Genomic DNA, 24,944 nt, shown 5'->3' on the forward strand with positions numbered 1-24,944 from the left:
TCAATTAAAGAGTACTTACTTATCTCCGGAGGACGTAGAGATCAGTTAAGAAGACACCAACCTATATTGCTAACCAAATAAATCGTATAAACAACTCTGCGTCAATATGAAGAATGAAGCTGATATTATATATAAGGAACCTCTTTGATCCCGTTAGATTCCCGAAAGATTTTCTGTAAGAATTTCTCGGTATAAGTCCGTATTTAGGATACTAACGTTGCCAACAAATATGGCTTGGAGAACACCACGGAATAGAAAAAAATTGTATTAGGTACGTGAAGAGCACTCTCTCGATTATTATCACTACCATATATATAATAATAATAGTTCAAGCCCGCTAACTTGCATTGGAACAGGGTTTTACCTCCTATTAAGAGAGAGCGGGCCTGTGCCCAGTTGTGGGACAGTATGACCAGTCCAAACATTGAGTATACCAACTTTTAAAGGGTTACTAAAAAGCTTCGGTTGTCATTATCTCTGGTTAACTCTGAATCAGCCTTTCTAAACAGAAAATATTTTGCATTTAATATAAGAATGTTTAACTCACCATAACCAAAACACGAGTACTTTGTGATACAGTAGCATGGGTAATGACAAAAGACGAAACCTCTTCCGGTTAAGCGCGAGTGGGACTTACATAAGAAGGGTACACCTTACCCTTCTTATGTAAGTCCCATATATAACAAAGGTGTAATATGAAACACTATATTATATACAGTACGTAACGTATAGTACGTAATTTCGTTTGTTTTTTGTATTATGTTTATTTTTGGTGTTTAATAAAGATTTATTTTTATTAATATTAACATCGAGCAAAGAACACCAAGAAAAAACGTTTCTAATATATGGTAAACTAAACTTTTAGTTTTCAATTTGTTTTATTATTTGTTATTTGTCTGTAAAAAATTCTAATTTCTACCCTTATTTTTCTATTGTGTTCGATTCCCGAATCGGGCTAATTATTGCAACTTCAGTATCAGCTCGGAGTTAGGAAATGGGCGGTTTCCACCCGCGGAGAGTTCGCGTTCGGTTATTATCGTAATCATTGTAAATATACGATTGTCTAACATGAGCACCCTAAGCGAACCATTGATAATAAAGATAATGCATTGAAATCCAGCTTCCTTATTAATAAATATAAGTATAATAATATTCTTGTCATAAAGAAAAGTTTTCAAGAAAAGCTTTGCCAGAAATATTAGGTATCTACCTACTTAAGATTTAATTTTAATACTTAAAACAACAAAGAAGAAACGAGAGTCGACGTCCTTGGGACTGACGCGATTTAGTTGCATGCCAACCTACCGGTCTAAAATAAACAACTTACCTTACAATAAATAACTTGCAATCACAAGGTATCATTATACTATTAAAATGTAAAGCATATTAAATCTATATATTATTAGAAGTCACAATTACATTCCATTTTTAACCGACTTATGAAAAAGGAGGACAGGTACCCACTTCTTAATGTTTAAACCCGATTGCTGTCCAATGCTATTACTAGAAGGTAGTGAACGTATTTCCCCTAGGGACTCTGTGAAAGGTTAAGTGCCGGGTATACAAATGAAATAACCCTTCGCTACCATTTTAATATATTATTAATAAGTTGTCTACTAAATGTGGATATTATCATAGTAAAAACGTATTTATATCAAAGGTATGTTTCACCACTTTCTGATAAGTGTCGAATAGCATACTCCAAAATTTTGTCTCTGTCACTTGACTTTAAATAAGAAGTGACCAAAATTTCCGCTTATGCTATCTAACAATTGCCAAAAGAGGGTGAAAAGTTATGTAGTATAAAGTGGTAGGTACTAATGTATTCCTAATTCTGCCGTAAGATATAAGGAAATATGTCATATATATATATATATATATATATATATATATCTTTATGTTCATAAAGATGTATATAACATTTTTTTCTGTATTTCTATGCCTCTATGCTTTGATAGGTTTAAACATAGCTTTCAATAAAGAGGTTTCGTTTTTTTGGGTCGATAAGTATAATAATGTAACCTTCCAGACTGTAGTACCTAGATATTGCATTATAATGTGTCATAGTAACTGTAAAATGCGCTTAACGACGCTTAATTCAAATCAAGAGTCATTCACACCATGTGTCATTCTCATTTATTATTAAAATGCTTTATTAGCAACAATAATACTATCCCTTTTATTTCCTCATTTAGGAAAATCCTACATTAATCGGAGAAGGTGGCGTGGGCAAAGATAATTAAAATGTTTGTACCTTTGTCTAAATAACTGCAGGCTTATCTATAATCGATTTGGGCAGTGATATTCTTGACAGGAGACCCCGATAGGGTAAACCTATTATGTTTTAGCCCACTCCGGAAATTTAATCCAAGACAAGTTAGTAAATTTTCTAGGACTAGATCAGAGACACTTTCATGTTTACTTAGGTTTGCATATAATCAAACTGGAACTGGTACAGGTAACCAATATACAGTTATAGTAACTGTACATTGGTTACCTATATTTAAAAAAAAGTTACTCAGCAGACTGAGTAGCAAGCAACTCACTTAGCGATACTTATGCCTTACAAATGAGGGTAGGGATTTGCTGCCATTTGTGATAGTAAATAACATTTATTGAGGAAGGTTGTAACTAGACTATGTAATATAAAGATGCGCCCCAAATAATATGGATTTATTATATGGATGTGTGTGAAACCGCGGGGCACAGGTAGTACAATCAGTACACAAATTAAGACTGATAAAGTAATGCGAATGTATCTAAGATTTTATCATTTTTATATTGGAATTAATTGCCAATAGTGGGTATTTTACGATATACGATAAAATGCGACCGTGATGCGATAAACAGTATTTATTTGGGTATAATGATAATTCTTTATAGTAAAATAAACATTAGCATTTTTATCAAGAAAGCCAATTCGTTTAATCTTTGTAAGATAAATGGGTATATTTGTCTGTTAATATGCCGACATGAGCTGCCAAGTGACAGACAAACGATCCCGTTGGTCTAGTGCTAACCCCTTGCTTCGCTGTCGTCCCCTATTATTATCAGTAACTTGTGATAATAGTCGTTAAAGCCCATTAACCTGCATTAGATTAGCGGGGTGGGTCTATGCTCTAAATACTCCTCAGCCCTCTCTTCGGACTCCAGGAGGTCAGTACTCAGCAGTGGGACCTAAATAGGCTGAGGGTCTGCGAGTGAAGCCATTACTCGATCTGGCTATGCGCGTCTTATCCCAATTCGCATGCAGAGGACTTACTGCCATCGATTAAACCGTATTATTTTGATATTGTTTACGTTATGTTTCGGAATTATTATAATGTTAGTTTTTAGGACGTCAAGGTATGAGTAAATGTATTTTATATTTTACCATGTTTAAATATCTTCCATTTACGTAGATAGGTACTTTTAACTTTGCCATGGCACTGCGGGAATTTCTGATTCTTACGGGATATCAGAAATCATACGCACTACTTTGTCCCACTAGGGAGACAGATAAAAACAAAAAGTGTGATCTGTCCCACTGCTTCAGACGAGAGGACTGATCAAACTTATTTTGCCCTAGTTTTTAAATAATACTTCGATAAACGATAGTAGTAAACTCCCAGTTAAGAGACTTGGTTTAGCGTTAGTTTTAACCGTCCCTAGGATGGGCTTTTGATTGTTATAAAATTACTATACGGTCAGTGATTCGGCCTCGTTTTTACTCCCAAAATAACTTCTTCGTTGCTAAGGAACAATTAAATACATCCATAAAATTATTTAGACACACGCTACCTACATTTCTCGAATGCACACAATGCGTTCGTGTCGAGGTCATCAGTAGGTAAACTCGACTCAGCAACGTATAACTTTACTGAATAGTGTAACCACTAACCGCAGCCAGTTCGCAGGCCACAGCCTTGAGTGTTAACGCGTAAGCGGAAGCAAAAAGGGCCCCATTCACGCCGCGGGCGATCTGTGGCAGCAATCATCGCATATTGTATCGACCATAGAGCTATCAGCTTAATAACTGCCATCCACAAACGTGCAATCCCTGCGATCGATCACTTTAATTTGTTTGAAAAAACAAAAAGTTCATGCAAGCAGAAACTTCTGGAAAAATATCATGTGCATCGCTTGCATCAGCAACATGTTTAAATAGCGTCTGCATGTAGCTCGTACGACTAACTGCGATCAGTACGCGATAGCTAAGTAGAGATTGCTCAACTTGCTAGTGTATTCGCAGATGGAAAGCGCCACATTGCACGAATCTCTAAATTCGCCTTCGATGTTTAGGCTTAAACGTGCAATTGCAACAAATTACTCCGTGTATTGAGACCTTAATCAGCGTTTGAGTGCAAGATGCAGCAGAGCTGAACAAAAGTGTGAAGAAATAGACAGAATGTTAATACAAATAAGTAATCATGACGTGGGGTAAGTGCGGGCAAGGAAGGACTATTATTGATCTAAGTTGTAAGAGACCTACATAGCCTCTATACTTTTGAGATGTTATGTATACGATGTGGCATACCACGAGATCAAAACGTCGATACACTGTATATCCTCTAATATCATGAGAGATATTTATCTCCACGGGGAAAGGAAAAAATGTATTTTCCTAGTGGGAGATGAAAAAGGGCGCTCTAAAGCCACTGCTTTATCAACTCACCGAACATTAGAGCGCTGATGGAAATAATATAAGTGTACTTACTAACAAACGGGAGTAAAATCACTACTGCCGTGCTTTGGGAGATGGACACGTTAATTTTATCCCTTGTCAGGGGCTATAATAATCGGGTCATATATTTTTTGTCTCCTGCCTATGCTAGCTGTTCCGCTGCTGACCCGTCTCCTGTCTCATAGATGAGAATGATTTCGCGTTTACACCCTCAACGCTGTTGCGGGTTGAAGTGTCAACCAGTACCATCATATTCTAACTCTAGGCTGGCATAGAGATTTTCTTGACAGATGTGGCCACATTATTGCTAATCACCCTGTGCAAAGAGAACTCGGCGCATATAGGTACTTCATTTTACTAGAAGACAGGATGACTCTCGGTCACATTCGTAAAGTTTTTGTGTTTTGTCGCTTATACAACGAGGTTGTGGCCCTGTGTATAAAGTTTAAACATGGTTGGTGTTTTAAAAAACACTCATCGGCTGATGTTTAATAAAAGATTATGACTGCAAACAAGTGCTGATATAACCAGATAAAATTAATACATTCATTAACCTTATCATTACCTAGAATCGTATCTTAATATAGGTAGCTACAACATTAGTTACCTATCAACTATCAACTAAAATTTTATAATATTGTTGTAAGCTTATAAGCGGCGGCAATGTCTATAGTCCATTGCGCTTGTCAAGTAGGTAGTTGGTTGGGAGGTGGTCTCGATTTGGAATTTACTTCCTCTTCTTGTCTCCGAAAGCAGATTGACCCATTAGTCTTATAGCGAACGAAAATCTAGACACGCGGTAAACGTGTTAAGCCAAATTAAAGTTAAAAAATAGTGTGTTTTACAATTTCCTTTTCGGTTTACTGGTAATGTAGCGCAGTGTGAATCACAAAAAAAAATCCCTCTGCTTTTGAGGTACAGTATGAATCGATTAAGGGATGCATGTTGAATGCCACATATGGTTTTTCGAAAATAAAAATTTGCAAATATACGCCCACAGTTGCTTTATGTAGTTGTGTTTACTAGCTGTCCCGGCGAACTTCGTACCTCGGATAATTTTTTTTTTTGATGAATGTTATATTTTAATACTTATTATACTATTCCGGTCTAACAGGAATCCAAATCAAATATCATAAAAATTGGTCCAGCCGTTCTCGAGTTATAAATGGTGCAACTAACACAACTTTCTTTTATATATATATATATATATTAATTTCTATCTAACATAAATATCTTGTACAGTTAAGTTATTAGAATTAATTTCATTTTTTTTTCATGAAAAGGTTGATTAAATTTTATTCTTTTTTTATATAAAAAGCACGTTTTTCTAATATAGACACCTGGGTGTTTTACTCGTGCATTCAAAATGCCAACTCTTGCAACCAACAGAAAGGCAGTTATTTAAGTCAAACTAACTTACTTAGGCATTGACATGTTTTTGTTTAAATTGATATCGAGTACGTAACCAAACAAAACAAAGAAAACTCATGTGCAGCTTCCGTTTTCACGAGTTCATCAGCCTTGCAGAGGCTAAAAATACTGAAAATGAATATTTGGGAGTTGAACAGTAAAGGATCTACATGGGGTAAACGTCCCAGGCTGGCCGTCTACGGACTTGCCTGTATAACAAAGAGTCTACTCGCAGCCCTGTCTGGCTGTTGACCTGCGTTCAGCACAGTTCAATGAGCACCTGTCTAAATGTATTTAAACTTGATTTAAACTTAGTTTCTAAATACAGCAGTCTACAAGTCCCTTCATTCGAGATGCTTATCTAATGCAAATCTGAATACAGACGAGTAAGTATCTACTTAGGTCGGACTTGGTGTAATGAAACATTAAATTAAATAAAAATCTGGGTGTCTATGGCTGGTGTTATTGCTTGTTCGGGGCTAATCACAAATTAATGTTTTCTTGCATCCAAAAAAAGAACTGAGTAAAACTCTAGACGGCATTAAGTCTGCGATAAAAAACTTAAAATGACTAAAATTTTGATTTTTTTAATTCACCACAACTTTTTTATTTCGCTCGTTCTAAAACTGAAAATAACTGAACCAATGTTACGGTAGTCTGTTGAAAGAAAAGTCGCCGCCGGTTAGGTACCTATTTTAATGATTTTAAATCACATTTACATGTGTATATTGTGTGTGCGTATGAACACGTGTATATATTATTGTTTTGGTGTTATCCAGGACCAATAACCTCTTTTCCATTGCTATTTTAGTAGAAGAAGAAGAAACACTTTATTGCACGTATTACATACAGGAAAAGAAACAGTAAGGAGTATACAGTACACAATGTAGACATGCAAAGGCGGCCTTATTGCTGCAAGCAATCTCTTACAGGCTACCTTTGTAGATAGGACTTACAGCAAGAGAACGGGATAGTGCAAGGATGTTGATAGATATACATAAATACCAAAATGTAAATACATATACAAATACATATATAATTTAAATAAATATACGTAATATATAAATATAAAATATACATAATATATATAAATATATAAATAGTAGTAGTTTTGTGACAGCTCGTCCGGGCAAGTACTACCGCCATTCTTATTTATACCGCCTAGCAGTATTGTTGCAATCCATTGTTCCGATCCGAAGATAATAAGGTGTAATCACAAGACAAGCACATGAGGCATATCACCTACGCCTTAGATTGATGCACACAGGACGGGCCCTTGCATTGGAGAATGTGTATTTTGCATGACCTGCGTTGCATGCGAATGGTTGCTGTTTATAAGCAACGGTTTTCAACTTACCATCAGGTGGGCCATGTTTTTAATCCAGCTATAATAATTAAAAAAAAATCTTTGACCTCAATTGATCATTCTTACACAGCTGATGTATCTGATCTAATCGATAAGATAAGAGTTCAAATTTTCGGCCTGGACTAAACTATACGGTTGAACTTAAAGGACACTGCGTTCAGTTTTAGGATCAATGGGGTCCGTATTACTAAGACTGCTGTCCGTCCGTCGTCTATCAACAGGCAGTGTGGCATGAACCAGGTCATATAGCTAGACAGTTTAAATTTCCACAGATGATGTATTTCTATAGAAGCAATATACAAATACAATAAAAGTAATAAAATAAATATTTAAGGGGCTCCCATACAACAGACGATGTTTTTTTTTCAGTTTTTATAGATAACGGTACGAATCCCTTCATGCGTGAGTCGGAATCGCACTTGGCCGGTTTTATTAAGATCTGATATTTTTGGACATTTTGCACATCTATGCTTATGACATTGCTCAGCTGCTAATGATTTATTAATTGGAGCGTCTACAACAGAACTTATTTCACTTTCCCATTGTTTCTAAACATAAATCTTAAGGCATTAATTTTATTTACCCTTACTTTATATCTATTATTAATGCAAAATTGTGTTTGTTTTCGTCCTTCCTTCACACCCTAACTTTTTAACTTTATTTTTGGCAGTTTGTTGAAAGGACAGATAGTAACATAAGCAGCTTTTTATATCAGGAAAACAAATGGTTCCCAAGACGAAGAACGCGGGCTACAGCTAGTAAATAATAATTTTAAAGTAAAATTCCCAATCGAACACAACTGTTAATCTTTTATACTATCTAGTAAGTATTGGAAAAAATAAGGACCGAATAATATCAGGAAAATAAAACAGTTGGTGGGAAACGTGAATTGATAGAAAGTTTTGGCGCCAGGTTGGCGCCCCCATCCTATGCGCAAAGCCGACACTAAACAATTCCGTTGTAATAGTTTGGCATCATGCCAGCAGGGGGTTCGTTATGGCAGAAACAAGCTTCATGTTCATGTTTTTCTATATTATTGTATTTATCAATCAATGAAAATGATAGACATTTTGTTTTGGCCCATGTGAACATTGACTGTAAAAAAAATCTTTTTCGAAAACTTGCTAATGATTGCGATCTCAGTGGAGGCCGATCGAAGGGAAAACGAGTCATTTTACTTTATCAAGACTATAGTAAAAATATGTACTGTTTTAGTGTTATTGGAGCATGAGGAATAAGGACATGTTAGTTTTAGTCGATGGGTCTGATGTTTCCCTCATGATCTTTTCACCTATCAATGAGATCAAAATCACGGGGTCTTATATAAAGATTCTCTCATTAAAAGGTATGAGACGCTATTTAATTGTACTTATGATATTATACTACGCCTCATACCTAGGTAGGTGTTTGTTTGTAACCGTCTCTTCCATAAAATTTTCTTGACGGACTACTTTAGTGTTTGTAGATTCTTCAAATCCTGCGGGAACCGTTCCTTTTCCTGAGATTTCGTTGTCAGGATTCGAAAAGTGAGATCTCTATGATCTTGCGTTAACATCAGTTTAGTTTAAAAAACATGCTCACTAGCTAGTTCTGTTTAGCGGTTCTAGTGTTATCTTTTTTAACTCCCACGGCGGTTCTCGAGTGTTTTTCCCGACAAGTTCTTGAGCCAAACAAAGGTATAATAATGATAAACACATAATTATGTACTTCGTTTTACACAAGATTTTTGTTTAACATGCCTATAGTTCTATTAAAATTGGTCGTGTGGATGATTTAGGTCGGGCTTATTTAGTGTATTCCGTCTAGGCATCGATTTAAGCATTCTCATGCTTATTATTAGGGCGTTTTACAAGAAACAAGGGTAAGGAATAAATAATATGAATATCATCGGTCATAATAATTTTATTCGCATATAATAATTGATTATGATACATGGAACGCTAACGCGCACCGATCAGTGGACGCCGAGCGCCATTCGGTCATCTTCGCTCCAAATTACATTATTATTATTTATTTATATTGCATCGAAATTCGTTTTGCAAAACCGTGGCTACATATTCACTAGTGAGAGGTCTCGAGGCAGCATCGATCAGTTCGACGCGCGGTCCCGGGGTGCATCGGACGTACGCAGCGAGGCCGCCGACCTATCGCTTTTTTATATATATACTTAAAACATAACAGTCAATTAGACAGCCGGATGTCAGTCCGATTTATTTACATACAACGAGGCACCACCCGCGGCACGACGCGGAGGCCGGGGCTCGGCCGGTCGGCGGCGGGGGTGCATCTGTTCGTACGAATCATTAAAACACTTCCATAATTTACGACTTAAAATACCGAGAACCTAAGTCTTGCAACGTCCGTGTTGTGCGGGCGTCGGTCGAGCGGAGCAGAGCGGGAGCGGCGATTGCGCTCACTCGGCCTTAACCTCCGCAGGGGTGGGCGCTTCACCTGCAGGCGGGCCTTCCCCCACGTCCTCGACGCTGGCGACTACTTCTACTCCTTCCGTTACTCTTTCTGGACCACCGCCACCATCTGAAAGTATAGGTAGTTTTAACAATCATCATCATCCCATTACCGGCCCTCAACAGGGAACTGTCTACCACGCTGACAATCTGCAGATTAGTGGACTTCTAACGTCTTTGAGAACTCTCCGGCATGCAGGTTTCAGCGCCATGTTTTTCTTCACCGTTATTGCAAGTGATGTTTAATTTTTTAAAACGCAAATAACTTAGAAATGCGTGCTGGGGTTCTAACTTTGCCAACCGAAACGCGACAAAGCTATTACCGCTGCATATTGTTTTTTTTTATTAAAATTAATTAGACACAATTAATTCATGTGTCACATACTATTTGGAAAATGTTATAAGAGTAAATAAAAGATAGAGACCTAAAGGGAATATATTATTCGGTGCATAGAAATAACCTATAAAGTGCGCGCAAGCAACGCGGCCGGGGCTACTATAACTCACTGAACCGGTCACTCACATTACCTTATTCACTCATATTACGTTATATTATCAAAAGTTAATTGGATAATTTTGTGTAGTAAACTTAGCACATTTAGAATCACTACCTCGAGACACTAGAATAAAACGCAGATGTGAGATAATACAGAAGTGGAAGTATTTTTTGTTAATGATCTTAATTGATGAACGAAGCTGATGCCCCACATGACCGTAATCGCCTATATACAGATCAACACTTCGCAGGGCATGGAAGGAACATGTCCTACAATGGCCCGCCCTGTATCCATCAACCTAAGGCATACATTACAACGGCAACCAAGTCCTTCGGATTTTTACACAGCAATGCTTCTTTGCGGCAGGATTAAGCACGGTGGTCGTACTTCCCCGCACTAGCTGTTTCAGGATGCTCTACTACTACTACTTCTAAAAAGTAGTGCAAGTATATAAAGTGTGATAAAAATAAGACTAACTGCGCTGATGGTGGTGGTAGTAGAGATTGGGACGCGGCGCATGGTGCGAGCGCTGCGCAGGCGCAGGCGGCGCACGATACAGCGGCAGCGCGGGCGCGTGCGGACGCTGGATGGGCGCGGGGTAGCGCGGCGCGACCATGCTGCCGCGGTTCATTGCGTTACCGTTGCCACCGGCCCCATTGCCACGTCCATTGTTTCCGCCGACTACCATTTGCTGGAATAATTATTTCTTTCAGTATGGAATTAGAGATAAATATATAAATATGCAGATCAGTTTAGGTGGAGGTATTTTTTCTGGTGGGAGGCTTCCGCTGTGGCCGTAGATTGAAGTCCTTCAATTGTTTACCAATGTCTCCTCACACTAGAAACAGAAAAACTGTATAGCTCTCTCTTGTTTTGTAAATTAGTTATTCAGTCCAGCTATTTTAAATTATATAATATATACTCTATAACTCAATCTGGCCTAACTTAAAGGTACCCTTCTAAATTATACTAAATAAAATTTATGGGTTAAAATCTTATTTGTTTCTTTTGACAACCGACTGGCGTAGTGGACAGCGGCCCTGCTTTCCGAGTCCGAGGCTGTGAGTTTGATTCCCACGAATGATTGTTTTTCAGTGTCTGGGTGTTTATATATTATAAGCATTTATGTATATTATTCATAAAATTATTCATCAATCATCTTAGTACCCATAACACAAGCTACGCTTACGGGACAGGCTCGTATCTGTTGTTGACTATACCTGCTGGTGCTGTTGGTGCTGTTGGTGTTGTTGGTGCTGATGCTGCTGGTGGTGCTGGTGCGGCGTGTGCGCGGGCGGCGGGTGTTGCACGTGCTGCTGGTGCGGCGGCGGCGCGTGGTACTTGTGCGGCGGGGAGTGCGGTGGCTTCTGTGGCTTCGGCGCTCCCTTGGGCGTGGGCGAGGCAGAGTCGCAGAGTGGTGCGAAACCGTTGGCGTGCTCGTGTAGTGGGCTCTTCAGCTGTTGCTGTGGCGGCGGCCGCGGCTGCGGCGGCGCGTACTGTGTCTGTAGTGGAGGCGCCCGGTACTGTTGCTATGATAAATAAAGAAAAGTTAATAACTAAAATCAGACTATACCCTTTAAAAATCTCAAAGAAAAACTGTTTTTTCAGTATAGCTCTAACCAAAGCGATGAAAGCGGTTATTACTTCAGCTTCACTTTCGGAAGCTTCTAATCCCAGCATGCACATCTTGTTTTTTAAGTGCGTATAAGCAATTTAAATATCACTTAATTCAAAAGTGTAGGAGAACATCGTGAGTAAACCGGCTTGCTTGGGAGTTCTCCATAGTGTTCTAAACGCATATGGAGACCACCAATCCTAATTTGTACTTTTTGTGTTTCATTTTATTTAAATCCTACTCACTTCCATATTGATATCACAGGTGCACAAATGGTGCATGAAATGAGAAAGATGAGAGTGATCTAAAGTAACTTTATAGGTAGCTGAAAGTTTCTTCACCTGATCGTGACCTGTTAAATATACTAGGCTAGTGTATTCCAAGACACATATTTTATGTCACCATATAAAACGCAGTATATACGTGGTATAGACATAAAACCCTAATGAATAAAATAAATATCTCGTAAACTTAGAAGGGCTAAATGAATAAAAGGAAGAACTTATTGTATTAAATAAAAAGGCGAAGTCCACTTCTTTTGCCTTAGAGGCTAGAGGTGGCAATCCCAGTTCTGTTCAGTTACTAACCTGCATCTGCTGAACGGCTGCAGCCGCTGCGGCGTGCAGTTGAGAAGAGAGGAACTGAGAGCTAAAAGCGCTGGATTGCTGTACAGTGGGCTGCGTGAATTGCAGCGGGTACGTGGGCGCCGGAGCAGTGGGCGGCTGATACGGCGAGTAGTAGGACGTGGCGGGCGGCGCCGGCCTTGGCAGTAGACCAGTCAGCGAGTACTGGGCCTCAGGACCCGAGTATCCCAAGTATTGCTGCTGGAACGTATTCACGCCACCGACTCCTCCAACACCGCCGCCTTTGCTTCCTATTGGAATATTCCCTTTTTTAACAAACTTTCGTAGAGGATTTTATTTATGACTAAAATAACTCAGGATGGAAAAATATGGTGCGTTATAGGGGTGTGCTTGCATAGATTCCTATTAACTATGGCCTTCCTCAATATTTTCCTTAGAAATGTGCCGGCAAAACTCTAGATACCGGAATTTAGCATTTCCAATCCTAAATCTTAGAGTCCGTTGTACACAAATCTCTATCCTAAATTGATCCTGTATTAGATGGAAATGGAAAATAACTTTATATAGACACAACATATTTTCTGGTGTGAGACTTTGGCCGTGGCTAGTTACCGACGACGTGCCGCTAAGCGATTTAAGTTCCGGTGCGATGTCGCGTGGAAACCTATTAGGGGTATGACTAACATACTTCCTAACAAGTTAGCACGCGACCATCTTAGGGTGCATCATTACTTAACACCAGGTGAGATTGCAGTCAAGAGCTAACTTGTAGTGGAATAAAAAAAAACCTAGTCTCTCTACTTGTGTACAAATGAAATAGGGTATATTATAGTCGTAAAAAAGTAATAGGCCCGTTTTGACATTTGTCATCGCGACGTAACTAGTTATGGAACCTAGTTTGGTTCCATAACTAGTTACGTCGCGTACTCGGTACTCGATACTCACGATAAGTCGTTTCAAGTTTGTATCAGTACTTGATCGATATGATTATGTACTATAAAGTATTCCTTTAACTTCACAACCAATTCGCGTGACTGGCTGTTGCTTGTTCGTCCACTTTTCAACATGTTAAAACAGAGTTCGTACTATGTAACGACAAACACAAAAATCGAGTCAAATGACTATGTTTAAATCAATGTCCAAAATAGAAGAGCCAAAGTTAGTTAATAGTAAAAAAATATATGAAACCTTAAACGAGCGCACAGTCAACTTTACAAGATGGGGAACGAAAAACTGCGCAGTGCGCGCGGGGACGCTTCAGTCATGTGCCGCTTGCTCAGATACCTCAACTCAGACTCATTATTTAGAACCCAGTGTCGTCAATTCAAAATTTTATTTGCGGCTTTGAGAACGAAGCTCATTCTTTTCAGTAAAGATTACTACACAATATTTAATTTCGATTAAATTCGTATGAAGGTGATATTCAGTAAAAAAATGGTTACAACACTAGTATTAAAAAAAAAAAAGACTGAGAACGTAACTGTTTTCGAAACGTTTCGCAACAATTATGAATTGCAAGCTACTATAAAGTAAGCGCGAAAAGAACACTCGCGATATATTCTTTCCTATTATTTAACGTCCCAAAAAAATTTACGTATTTTTTAAAACACTGTATGTAATTGATTTTTATTGTATTGTTTCTTTCAGTTTCGTTCCAAGTTAAATTCTATGGTCTTCCACAAATGTCAAAACGGGCCTATTACATTTTTACGACTATAATAATTATGGAGGGTAGAGGTAAGGAGAGTCATCTGTGTATATAAAAAAGTGTCGTCAAAATGTATTAAATTAGGATGGTGCCACATTTGCATCAGGGTAACTTAAAAGAAGCGCCAAATATAAATATTGTTAGAGCAGGCTTGAAAAATAAACAAGGAAGTATGGAGATACAAGGAAGTAAGGTTATATTTACCACAATATTTTGTACAACGTAAGTTGTTGAAATTCTCAATAATTAACTACTTCAGTCGATAATGACATTAAATTTTTTAACTCGGCATACTTCAATTCATCTACGATTGCTACATTCATACCATACCCTGTGCATCCACCAGCGCCATTGTGGAGGATTTTTGAACTGTTATTTAGTGCATACACTGGACACTTTTTCAACTTTTCTCCCATATAAGATGACTCTCCTTACCTCTACCCTCCATAATAATAATGAAGAATATTTAATTTATGTTTTACAAACAGATCAGATAAATGTTGCGTACTAACCAATAGCACCAATCTGTTGAGTCGAAGGTTTAACAGTAGACATATGTGTGTTGGTAGTACTTGAAATGAGGACAGTACTTGGACTATTTCCCAGTTGAGCAGATTGCCCAAATGCTGCACCGCTGCCTGCGGGGCCCTGGAAACAATATAATAGAATTACAATGATGTTTAGTATAATAAATACTTGCCGAAATGTTAGCCACAACAGACAAGTCTAACAAAATGAGAATAGCACTTACCATGCGGTATTGACTTGGAAGACTCTGGAACATGTCTGGCGGAGGTTGGTAATTATATGGCGTGGCTGAACCAGCGCCATATGGTGTTCCAGGAAATCCACCAAACTGTGTTCGAGTTTGATCTAAAAAGGCACCATATAAGCCACCTTGCTGTGGAAGTTGCTGTGAGGAATTCATCATTGGTTGGGTTGAATTAAACAAAACAGCTGGTGGTGATGGGACCGACAGGCCCCCGTAACCGCCCTGGTAACTGACATGGTTGTAGTGTGACGGTGGTGGCGATTGCAACTGTTGTGTAGGCTTCACTTTGCAAACATTAGGAGGAGCACCAGTCTCCGTATTGGTTTCTTCGAGCCCAGCAAACTGTAATTCCTCACCACCTTCTACCACTGCAGGCATTTCCCAGACCTTCTTGACACTGGCGATTTTGAAATTGAGATCTGCTGCTGATATTGTGTTAGAAGTGCTCATATGTGTTCCGCGAGGTAATCCGAGAGTTTTGGCCGATTTGTCTTCAGTAAGTTGGCCAAGATCAGAGTCGAATGCAAAATCGAGCTTCATATCAGACTCTTCCGCTTTTTGAGATGTATCAAAGGACATCTGCAGGCCTAGTGTACCTTCTGCTTCTGTTACAGGTCTGCCAGTTTCAGCCATTAGTTCCTGAATAGACCTAGGGCGTGGTCTGACATCTCTTATGTCACCATTAAATGCCAACGGTCTTGCTTCTATTTCCGTTTGTACCTCTTCTGGCTGAGGCTTGGCAGTAACTGCACTTGGTTGATATTTTTGTTTTAGAGCCTCAGCAGGTGGTGCTGTTTTATAATTAGTATTTTCAAATATAATTGTTTCTACAGGAGGTGTTGTACCATCAAGAACTCCAGTTTTATCAGATACAAGCGCACAAGGCGTTGCAGCAGCTTTTATTTCGATGGATGTATCGCCGGGACTACTGCGCTGGCTTGACTGGCTCGATTTTGTATCAACAACTTCTGGAGGTTCCTCAACATTGCCTCGCAAAGTCTGTGCAATAGGCTTGTCCCATGCATTCACTGGAGGCGGCGGTGGAGCGGCGCCTGTATCAGGACCGAAATTAGAAATTAATCCCATTTGTTGTTTTTGTCGCTGTTTAACAAACCTTGGTGCCAAATTAGCTTGACGTGGGCGATCATACTGTGAGTTTGGTTTTCCAGAAACTGGGGCTGATCCGCGAGTTATTGATTTATCATTAGAACTCCTTGTAGAGGAACCATTTCTACCACCACCTTGATTCGATCGAGATCTAGGTTGCTTTTCCTCTTTAACATTAGTAGGACCCCTTGTTTCCTTAGAGTTCTTTTTATTACGAACTTCTTGGAATCCATCATCAATTACCTCATCTTTTTTTCCAGTTGATATTTTTATATCATTAATAGCCTCTGTAATATCAGTGTTCTTATTATCACCATCCTTTTTAGCTGCCTGTTGACTACGATTGCTGTTTGATCTATTGTTCTGATTGCGACCACTACTTTGTCCCTTCAAAGACTGAGAAGACAGCCTTCCGCCACCAGGGCGATGATGAACTCCTGCACCGCCGCTTTCGGAATGTTCTGATGTGGTCTCCCAATTTTCATCTTCACCACTGTTGGGACCACCTCTAGTGCGACGATCGCGTCCTTTTCTAGAAGATGAACCAGTTCGCGATTTATGGCCTTTATCATCTTGCATATTATCTTTAATGTCTTCATGATCTTTTACAGCCCTACTAGCCTGGCTAAAAGGACTTTTGGTATTAGGTGGCCCATATCCAGTCACACGTTTGGCTGGAGCTGGGGGTCTATTGGTACCTTGGAACCCACCTCTTCCACGTCGAGAAGGTTGTCCCCGAGGCGCAAATGGTTCTCTATTTTCTAAACCATCTGTGATTTGTGTCCCTTGATCAGTAGCTGCCTGAATAAGGTCTTCAGTTCTGTCCTGTTTCTTAAGACCACGTGGACTACGCGGGGCTTTACGTCGTTCTTTTCGTTCTACATTGGTACCATCCGTGGAACCGTCGGACTCACTTGCTCTATTTGAACGTGAGCTTCGGTTTGACCGTCTTCCACGAGATTCCCTTGATCCCCAACCTCTACCATAAACGTTGTAACCTCCAGTTCCATATCCTCTTCCTTTCTTTTCAGACCCAGATCCACTAGATTTTCGTTCAACTGGTTCTTTTATAGGAATTTTATTTGTGTGTTCTACATTAAACCTTTCATTCTTCTTTTCATCTACAGGCCTCTTTTGAGAGTCTTGAATGTTGTCTACAGAATGCGAATCAATTACATTATTACCTGAAATTGCAGACGGGGCAGTGCTTGACTTTGATGCAATTGATTCGGATTCTGAAAATTCTTTTTCAGGCTTTTGCACTGTAATAGTCGGTTTTATTGTGGCTTGTGAAATCTGCTCTTGAATCGGTTGCTTATTTATTTGAGGGGGGTTGGAAAGCAGTTCATTTGAATTAATAGATTTAGGGGGAGACTGGTTGAGCGTAGACTTAGAAATAGAGTGAGAATCAATAAATATTGTAGATTGAGATTGGTTAGCAGAAGAGATAGGAATTTGAATATTATTTTGAGAATTAATTACATTAGCCTGTTGATTCTGAACAGAATGATGAGAAACAGGTTGAACATTAGATATTATGTGGGTATTGTTTTGGGTGTAATTGTTGGATTGGCTTTGAGTTTTGAGATTTACATGTACATTAGATGGATTTTGATGTGTTGTTATTAATTCAGGTTTTTCTTTATTTGTGAGTTCAATGTTTTGGTGTTCATTTTGTTTTGGAGATATATCTTTTTCTGGAGGATGATTAACTGCTATTGTATTGCTTTGTTCTTCCTGAGAAACTTCAGCCCACGATTCCTTACTTAAATCTTTTTCAAATGATTCTCGTTGGGGTGGCATATCATGCGATGGCGGTGTTGTACGCCTTTCTGGAACTTGAGATTGTGTAGATGAATCAGCAGAAGCAAAAGGCTCAGTCAATCCGATACTTTTTCTTTCAAAAACTTCTGTTAATTTATCTGCAGCAGTTCTACTGCTATGTTCAATAGCGGTGTCTATTGATTTTTTCTCTGCATCGTTTCTTCTGTCCTTGTACTCATTAAATTCTTTATATGAATCTTTAGAATTCGACCTATCCAATTCTCGCCCAGATCTATCATAGTCTTGCATTTCTGACCTCCACTGTGGGCCAGGTCCATCTCTGTCTCTTCTGACATCATCTTCACGATCTGAATAATCCCTAAAATAGAAATTCAGAATATATTATTTGAAATTATTGATGGTTTTGGTTAATAACAGTAAGTAACAATAAAATTCTTACCTGGAATAAGAACGACGACTATTGTTGTGATTCGGGTTATGCCTAGGGGCATTATATTGAGGCGGTTCTTGACGTCGCGGAGCCGGTTTACCGGGGAAAGACCATGCTTTGTGTTGGTCATCTTGCTGTCGATTTTGTTGTTGCTTCAAAAAACGTGGAGGTATATTTTGTTGAAATGTTTTTGAAAAAGGATTTTGTTGATCGCGATCGCGTGCGTAATCTCTTTCACGGTCTCTATCTCTGAAGTCGCGGTCACGATCACGATCACCTCTTTCCCTTTCGGCTCGATCACGATCGCCTCGTTCTCTTTCGGCTCGATCACGGCCATCCCGGTCATTGCGCTCCCTTTCCCTATCATATCTATCACGATCTGAGCGTTCTCTATCATTCCTATCTCTATTATCGTTACGGTCTCTGTCCCTCTCCCTATCTTTTTCGCTGTCAGAACGATCTCTAGGGTCAGGACGTGTTCTTTCTTTGTTATCTATTAATCTCTCTTTTTCACGATCGCGATCACGGTCTCTATTATCATAACGGTCTAAACGATCACGATCGCGATCCCTATTATCTAACCGATCCTTGTCTCTCGTGTCCCTGTCACGAAAATCATTGCGATCTTTGTCTTTATTATCTAACCTATCTTTTTCTCTACTATCAATTCTATCTTTTTCTCTCGGATCAAGATCTCTTTCGCGATGTTCAACTCGATCGCGTTCATTTCTTTCCACCTTGTCGCGGATGTCTTTCGGGGGCTGTGTCGCTGGGGAGTCTCGCATCTGCCGTCGCTGTTCCTCTTCTTTACGCTGGCGCGCACGAGCAACCGCTTGAGCTACTTCATTACTTTGTTTCTGTCGGCGTTCCGCCCACAACTGCTCCTCGTCAGGATCCTGTATTTTGTGATCCATGCGTTCGTTATCAATACTGGTCCGGTTATTGCTTTTGTTGCCGATTTTCACAGTCGGAGTTGATGACTCGCCATCAGAAAAGTCAAGTTTTTGGCTGAAAATAGAAAATAAATAAACAAAGAGGTTATAGAGTATAACAAAAAAATTTACTTATTTCCGATTTTGTACTACTCACTCGTAATCAATGTCATCGTGTTGTGCCCATCCGGCATCACGAGAGATGTCGTCAAGTGAAGATATTTCTTCCTCGCGAAGGATCGGTCGTGGCTGTAACACCTTGTCGGCTCGGGCCGTAGTAGACGCTCTCGTGCCCTGTCTCGAGCCCGGAGTGTTATTATTATTAGAGTTGCCGCTTCCACTGCCGGCATTGTTTCTATTATCCCGAAGTGAGCTTAATGTTCCCAAACCGATCCCAGAACCGCTGCTACCTTTCATCAGCTGCGCAAGAAATATTATATTAGATTTAGCACTGTCGCAAATACGCCTATTTTATAAGAAGGTATACGCACGAAGGATGGCAGAATAGCGCGGTAAGCGGGTGTTTGCTGTGAAGCAGGCGTGGAGGCGGGCGCGGCGACGGGTGATGAGGAAGTTTCTGGGCGAACGCCGGCCGTGCCACCGCACGTCCAACTGCCTTCCGCTAAAGTTGGGAATTAATTAATCAGGTTCTAAAATCATTGGAATTTTGAATAGCTCGAAAACCTAATATTAGTCAAAAGTTAATATAGTTAAATAGAATCGCAATAAATTTCTCCTGAAATATTAACGACTACATACAGAATAGACTATAGGCAAAATTACATTAGACTTTCATTTTGACATTCATTTTTACTACTCACATTCTCACAAAATCTCGAATAGTCTCAAAAAAAACTGTTTTTTAAAGTAAATAAATAATAATAAATAATAGTGGTAATCACCCAATTAAAAAAAATATATGAGGAGAGCATAGCAAGGACAGCAGCTTAAGCTCTAATTTGAGAAATTTTGAGAAATTTTTAAATCAACATCATTGGCATTTATGGGAATCTTATTTTAATATTCCACATTTGCATGTTTTTGAATTGAATTGAAATTGTTTGCCCACTTGACATTAAGTGTGATAATTTTTTAGTAACACTAGCGTACCCAGCCCGCTTCGCCGGTCTAGATTTTGCTTTATTTTATTTGAACAATTACATCATTAAATTTTTAATTTAAGTCTCATAATACAATAAATCATTTATTTCTCTCCATATTCATTCTCTTCTCGAGCGGGTGAAGATTATTATCTACATCCATGTTCACCCAACAATAGAATATCATCATAGTAAATAAAAGCTGTGTTTGACAGTTCCAAAATAGGAGTGCTCCGATCGTCACCAAACTTAACAGGATTACTCGCCAGGTCAATCCGGAGATTCCCTAAAAATTTCATTGAAATCGGTCCAGCCATTTCGGAGCCTATACGGAACATACCCACACACTCACTTTCTCTTTTATATATATAGATGACATGACATTTGTTGGGGGCATCATTTTAATTGCTATTTCTAGATTGTAAAATTGTTTTGTTTATAAATTAGAGAAATACAGTATAGCTTGGTTGATACAGAATATTAATTCCAATAACGAAATATACTCAAGAATCTGATTGATGTACCTGGTTTAACCGTGGTTATCGGAGATCATGCTAAAACAATTATTATACACTACAATACGGCGGCAGGTCAAAATAAAAACAGAACCGGTCAAGGCTGTTCAATATATTTATATACGCACTTAATCCATCGCGCGACTTCTAAAACTAGCCTGCGAATAAATACTCACTTTGTGGTCTGAGCTGTGGTTGGGGTACAGAATGATCTGAGGAACGGTGTGAGGGTTGGTTGTGAGCTGCAGCCTCCAGTGAGGGAAACTCTGTTCGGAAGTGTGGCGAAGATGGTGGAGGAAGGGGCACCCATCCTGCTGAGCCTGTGCCCGCAACCACACCACTGTTGGATACTGTTGTCTACAAAAAATTAAATATTTAATTAAAAATGTTATATGCTGGGCTATACAAATGATATAAATGCGTAAGTGTTTCTTTTGTTTGTTTGTTACCATTTGCTCAATCACTGCACTAATCTTAATCAAATTTAGCAATAGACATAGATTGCATACCAGAGACAAATAATTCATTTATCTCAGGAAAACTTAATGATTCTTGTGGATTTTTTATTTCAATAAACTAAATAAACACTGGTAAATTTGCAAGCGACACCTGGTCTTTAATACATTATTTTATATTAATATAGGACAAAAGTTGTTTCTGAGAAAAGCAAGAATTTCTGGACATCCATTTGTTGGTCCCAAATTCCTTTTCCAACAAACCCAGTTCATCTAAAGCCAGTTGAGAAACACGCCTCTACGGATGCACAATAGCACTCTCTATACTTTGCGAAGCTTCGCGCTCGCCCCATTCCTTGGTGACAACCTCTATAGTGGTTATAATCTACAGAAAATCCGATACAACAAGGCTTATATTTGGACGGCGGATTGGCGCAGTGGGCAGTGACACTGATGATTTTAGTTATCTTTATTACCCATAGCACAAGCTACACTTACTTTGGGGCTAGATAGTGATGTGTGTATTGTTGAAGAATATTTGTTTGCTAATTTATATCCTTTTGGGAACTCGCATTCCCGAATGGCAGACATCTTTACTTTTTCAGAGATTATAGGTTGGTCATGAGGTTACATATAGAAAAATAAAATAGAAAAAATATATTTTTTTTAATAAAATTATTTCTTTTAATATGTAAAGAGATACATAGACACTACAAAACAGAAACTTACTGTAGTCTGAGATGTGCATGTTGCTGGGGTAGATGCAGTTGTAGTTACAGTTGAGGCAGAACTGAAAAAATAAATAAAAAAACCTGACCTGAAATTATGAAAATGCAAAATAAAGGTAATAAAATAAGTATCTGTTGTTTAGGATACTTGTGGTATACCAGCATCCACTTCCTTTGCCACTTAATTATTCTGTGTACGGTTCACCAAGTTACCTCATGATAAGTGGAAAACCATGCATGGACTGCAAGTAGCACATCCTAGAAGTGTCATTATGAGGCTTAGGTGTTAAGCCTCATGTGCCTGTAATAACACCAGCAACCCTGTACTTCAATCACACACACACACATACACACACATCAATAAACATGATTCAGACACATCAAAACGTGATTGTAGTATTTCCCTGCACAAGAACTGCCACAAAGAGCTCTATAACTACAACCAGGGTGGTGGTAACACTTTTGGGGAGATAAGATTTTGTGGCCATCCAACATCATTGGGGTTTGGTGGGCTACACAGACCTCAACTATTCTTAACCAACCAAAATATTCATTCCTATATCTGAACTTTTAGCTTGAAGGCAACAAGGCAAACAGCTGCTTCAGGTGTATTCACCATCTAAAAGACTATACGCCACCCTCCTCACTATTGAAAACTATGTATAATAAGTTGCAACATTTTCAAGGTTGACTCTGTTACCTATTACCTAGTACCTACACCTGACAATTTATGTCAAGGTAAGTACTGCATTTCTGGGACATAACAAATAGTTTTAGACTTAACAAATATTGCTTACATAGTTAAAAAAGTAAAACACTGCAGTATTACACAATCAAGGGTAGAGAAAACATCTGATGATTTTCATACACAAGTATAGCTGTGCTGACAAATTAGGAAAATTAATGGTAATAATGAACTGCTGAATTTTATGCACTTACTTTGCGTTAGGATCTAGACCAGTTTCAGTTTTTAAAGAAGGAAGATTGGCTGGTGGTCGTCTAGCTGAAGGTACTTTTCCAAGACTTTGCATTCCATGTTTACGGCTAAGTTGTGATTTTGCCAAGGATGGTTCAGAGCTCTCGTTCTGTAAGTGGTAAAATTATTATTTTACATCAACCTCAAAAATTTTACTTCAAGTTATTCATTTCCAGGTTTAGTTTAGGTTATTACAGGTTGACAAACAAGATAAACAAGATGTGGTGTATATAATAAACAGTAATAATAATAATAAAAACTTATGGTGCCTACCTTACCTCTAAATCCTAAGCTGTGTCATCACATGTTAATAAGTTCTTGGTAAGTAACAACTATAAAGTTGTTTTAAATAGAACTAACGATAATTGTTTAATTACAGTTATAAAGAAATAATGAAAACTTAAGTTACTACATGATAATGCAATTCAAACTTCATATAATACATCAAACAAGCATCTATATCTATTGTATTTGTGTTTCTTCAACCACTGTTAAATCAATAACCCAAGAAAATGGAATACATATGTTTTTGAGGTCATTGACATTTCATTCCTTGGACAAAGATTGGGTATAAGTTTCAGATATAGCCTAAAATGGTTTTACCTTAAATTATATGAGTTTTTCTAACAAGGAAGTGAGCAATGTCATTGTTAAACTCAACTCTTACCAACTACAGGTTTTTATAAAGTAGTGAAGGTCAGCTGTTTCAGGTTTAACTAAGCTAAGGTTTAACATGTATTTTTTAACTGGTTACATTCCAAAGCTCCTAGTTTTAAGAAAATGTTTAATAATTTAGGAAACTTTGATTGCCTACTGCTTGACTGAACCATAATACTGGGGCATTAGGACCTTTCAGAATGAAACTAGTTTGAAGGATATGTGTAATTTTCAGGTTGTACATACCCTGTTAGCACAGTACAGACTATTGATGTCTAGTTTCTGAAACTTCTGCTTGCCGGACGTCGGCTTGCTCTGCGCCGTAGTTCCTCCGCCGCCCGGCGTCGAGAGTGCAGACATGCTGCGATGTACACACCATCAGGAGGTCACCCTCTTGCTGACCACCAACTGCAACCAGTACAACCGACACTATTTCCACTGAACAAGGCTCGTAACATAGAATTATCGATATGCACAAAGAACCGTCCTTCAAACTAATGACTTGTCGCAAACTATTTAGTTTCAATACACTATTTCAACATCTACAGTGTAATTTACAGTTGCGTACGACACTCCAAACTAGATCTCACGGAACACTGCGGCAGAAACACTTTCACATCACTGTTATTGGAACAAATTGCAGCCCAGCCCTCGGAATTATATTGACGTGTTACATCCGTAGGCTGAACGGACGCTGGATCGATGACTCTTAATTTTATTACTATTACAAATAATTGCACTCCTAACTGTTAACTTTTCTAACATTGAGGGCGATTTATGTACCCCAGAATAACGGTACTAACAAATTACAAGCTGAGAAACGGTAAATAACAAAGTAGATTTATTCGCTTAGAGATCTAACAATAGCAAAATAGACAAGTACCTTGGTCCGTTACACTAAGTATTAATATATTATAATTATCTAAGCTCAAAAGCTAGTTTATTAAGTGGGATTACTTTAGATTTTTTCTCTGTTCTACACTACCAAAACTTATATCACTTTATTTTAAGATGGCGTCTCTAAAAGACGATCTCCTTTTCACAATCAATAGTGTGACGTCACAAAGACGCGACAAAGCGCTCTCTGGAGGAAAACATTGAAAAGTGTAATGGTTGCGTTCACGGTACAGAATGTTTTTTTGTAATGGTAACTCTTTACACTATACTGATGATTAGGTT

At 38.6% G+C, this 24,944-nt stretch overlaps 1 protein-coding gene across 1 annotated transcript; it reads right to left on the reverse strand.

The window, feature by feature from the left end:
- Positions 1-9,323: 9,323 nt before the first annotated feature.
- On the reverse strand, positions 9,324-24,825 carry LOC120623420 (protein PRRC2C-like). The gene is made up of 14 exons (XM_039889445.1): positions 24,649-24,825; positions 24,012-24,173; positions 23,072-23,217; positions 22,134-22,194; positions 21,126-21,306; positions 19,826-19,956; positions 19,492-19,754; positions 18,412-19,410; positions 15,060-18,330; positions 14,821-14,956; positions 12,604-12,890; positions 11,622-11,930; positions 10,879-11,092; positions 9,324-9,974 (listed from the first exon to the last, which is right to left on the reverse strand). Exons 2-14 carry the CDS (start codon positions 24,123-24,125, stop codon positions 9,853-9,855), a joined length of 6,234 nt encoding a protein of 2,077 aa, XP_039745379.1. The 5' UTR covers positions 24,126-24,173; positions 24,649-24,825; the 3' UTR covers positions 9,324-9,852.
- Positions 24,826-24,944: the final 119 nt, after the last annotated feature.

The sequence above is a fragment of the Pararge aegeria genome, chromosome 4 (genome assembly GCF_905163445.1).
Source record: "Pararge aegeria chromosome 4, ilParAegt1.1, whole genome shotgun sequence".
NCBI lineage: Eukaryota > Metazoa > Arthropoda > Insecta > Lepidoptera > Nymphalidae > Pararge > Pararge aegeria.

Coding starts and splice junctions, on each gene's coding strand:
- LOC120623420 (XM_039889445.1), bottom strand. CDS start 24,125: ATGTCTGCACTCTCGACGCCGGGCGGCGGAGGAACTACGGCGCAGAGC. Junction 23,218..24,011: donor GTCTGTACTGTGCTAACAGG/GTATGTACAACC, acceptor TACCACTTACAG/AACGAGAGCTCTGAACCATC. Junction 9,975..10,878: donor CTACCACCACCATCAGCGCA/GTTAGTCTTATT, acceptor CTATACTTTCAG/ATGGTGGCGGTGGTCCAGAA.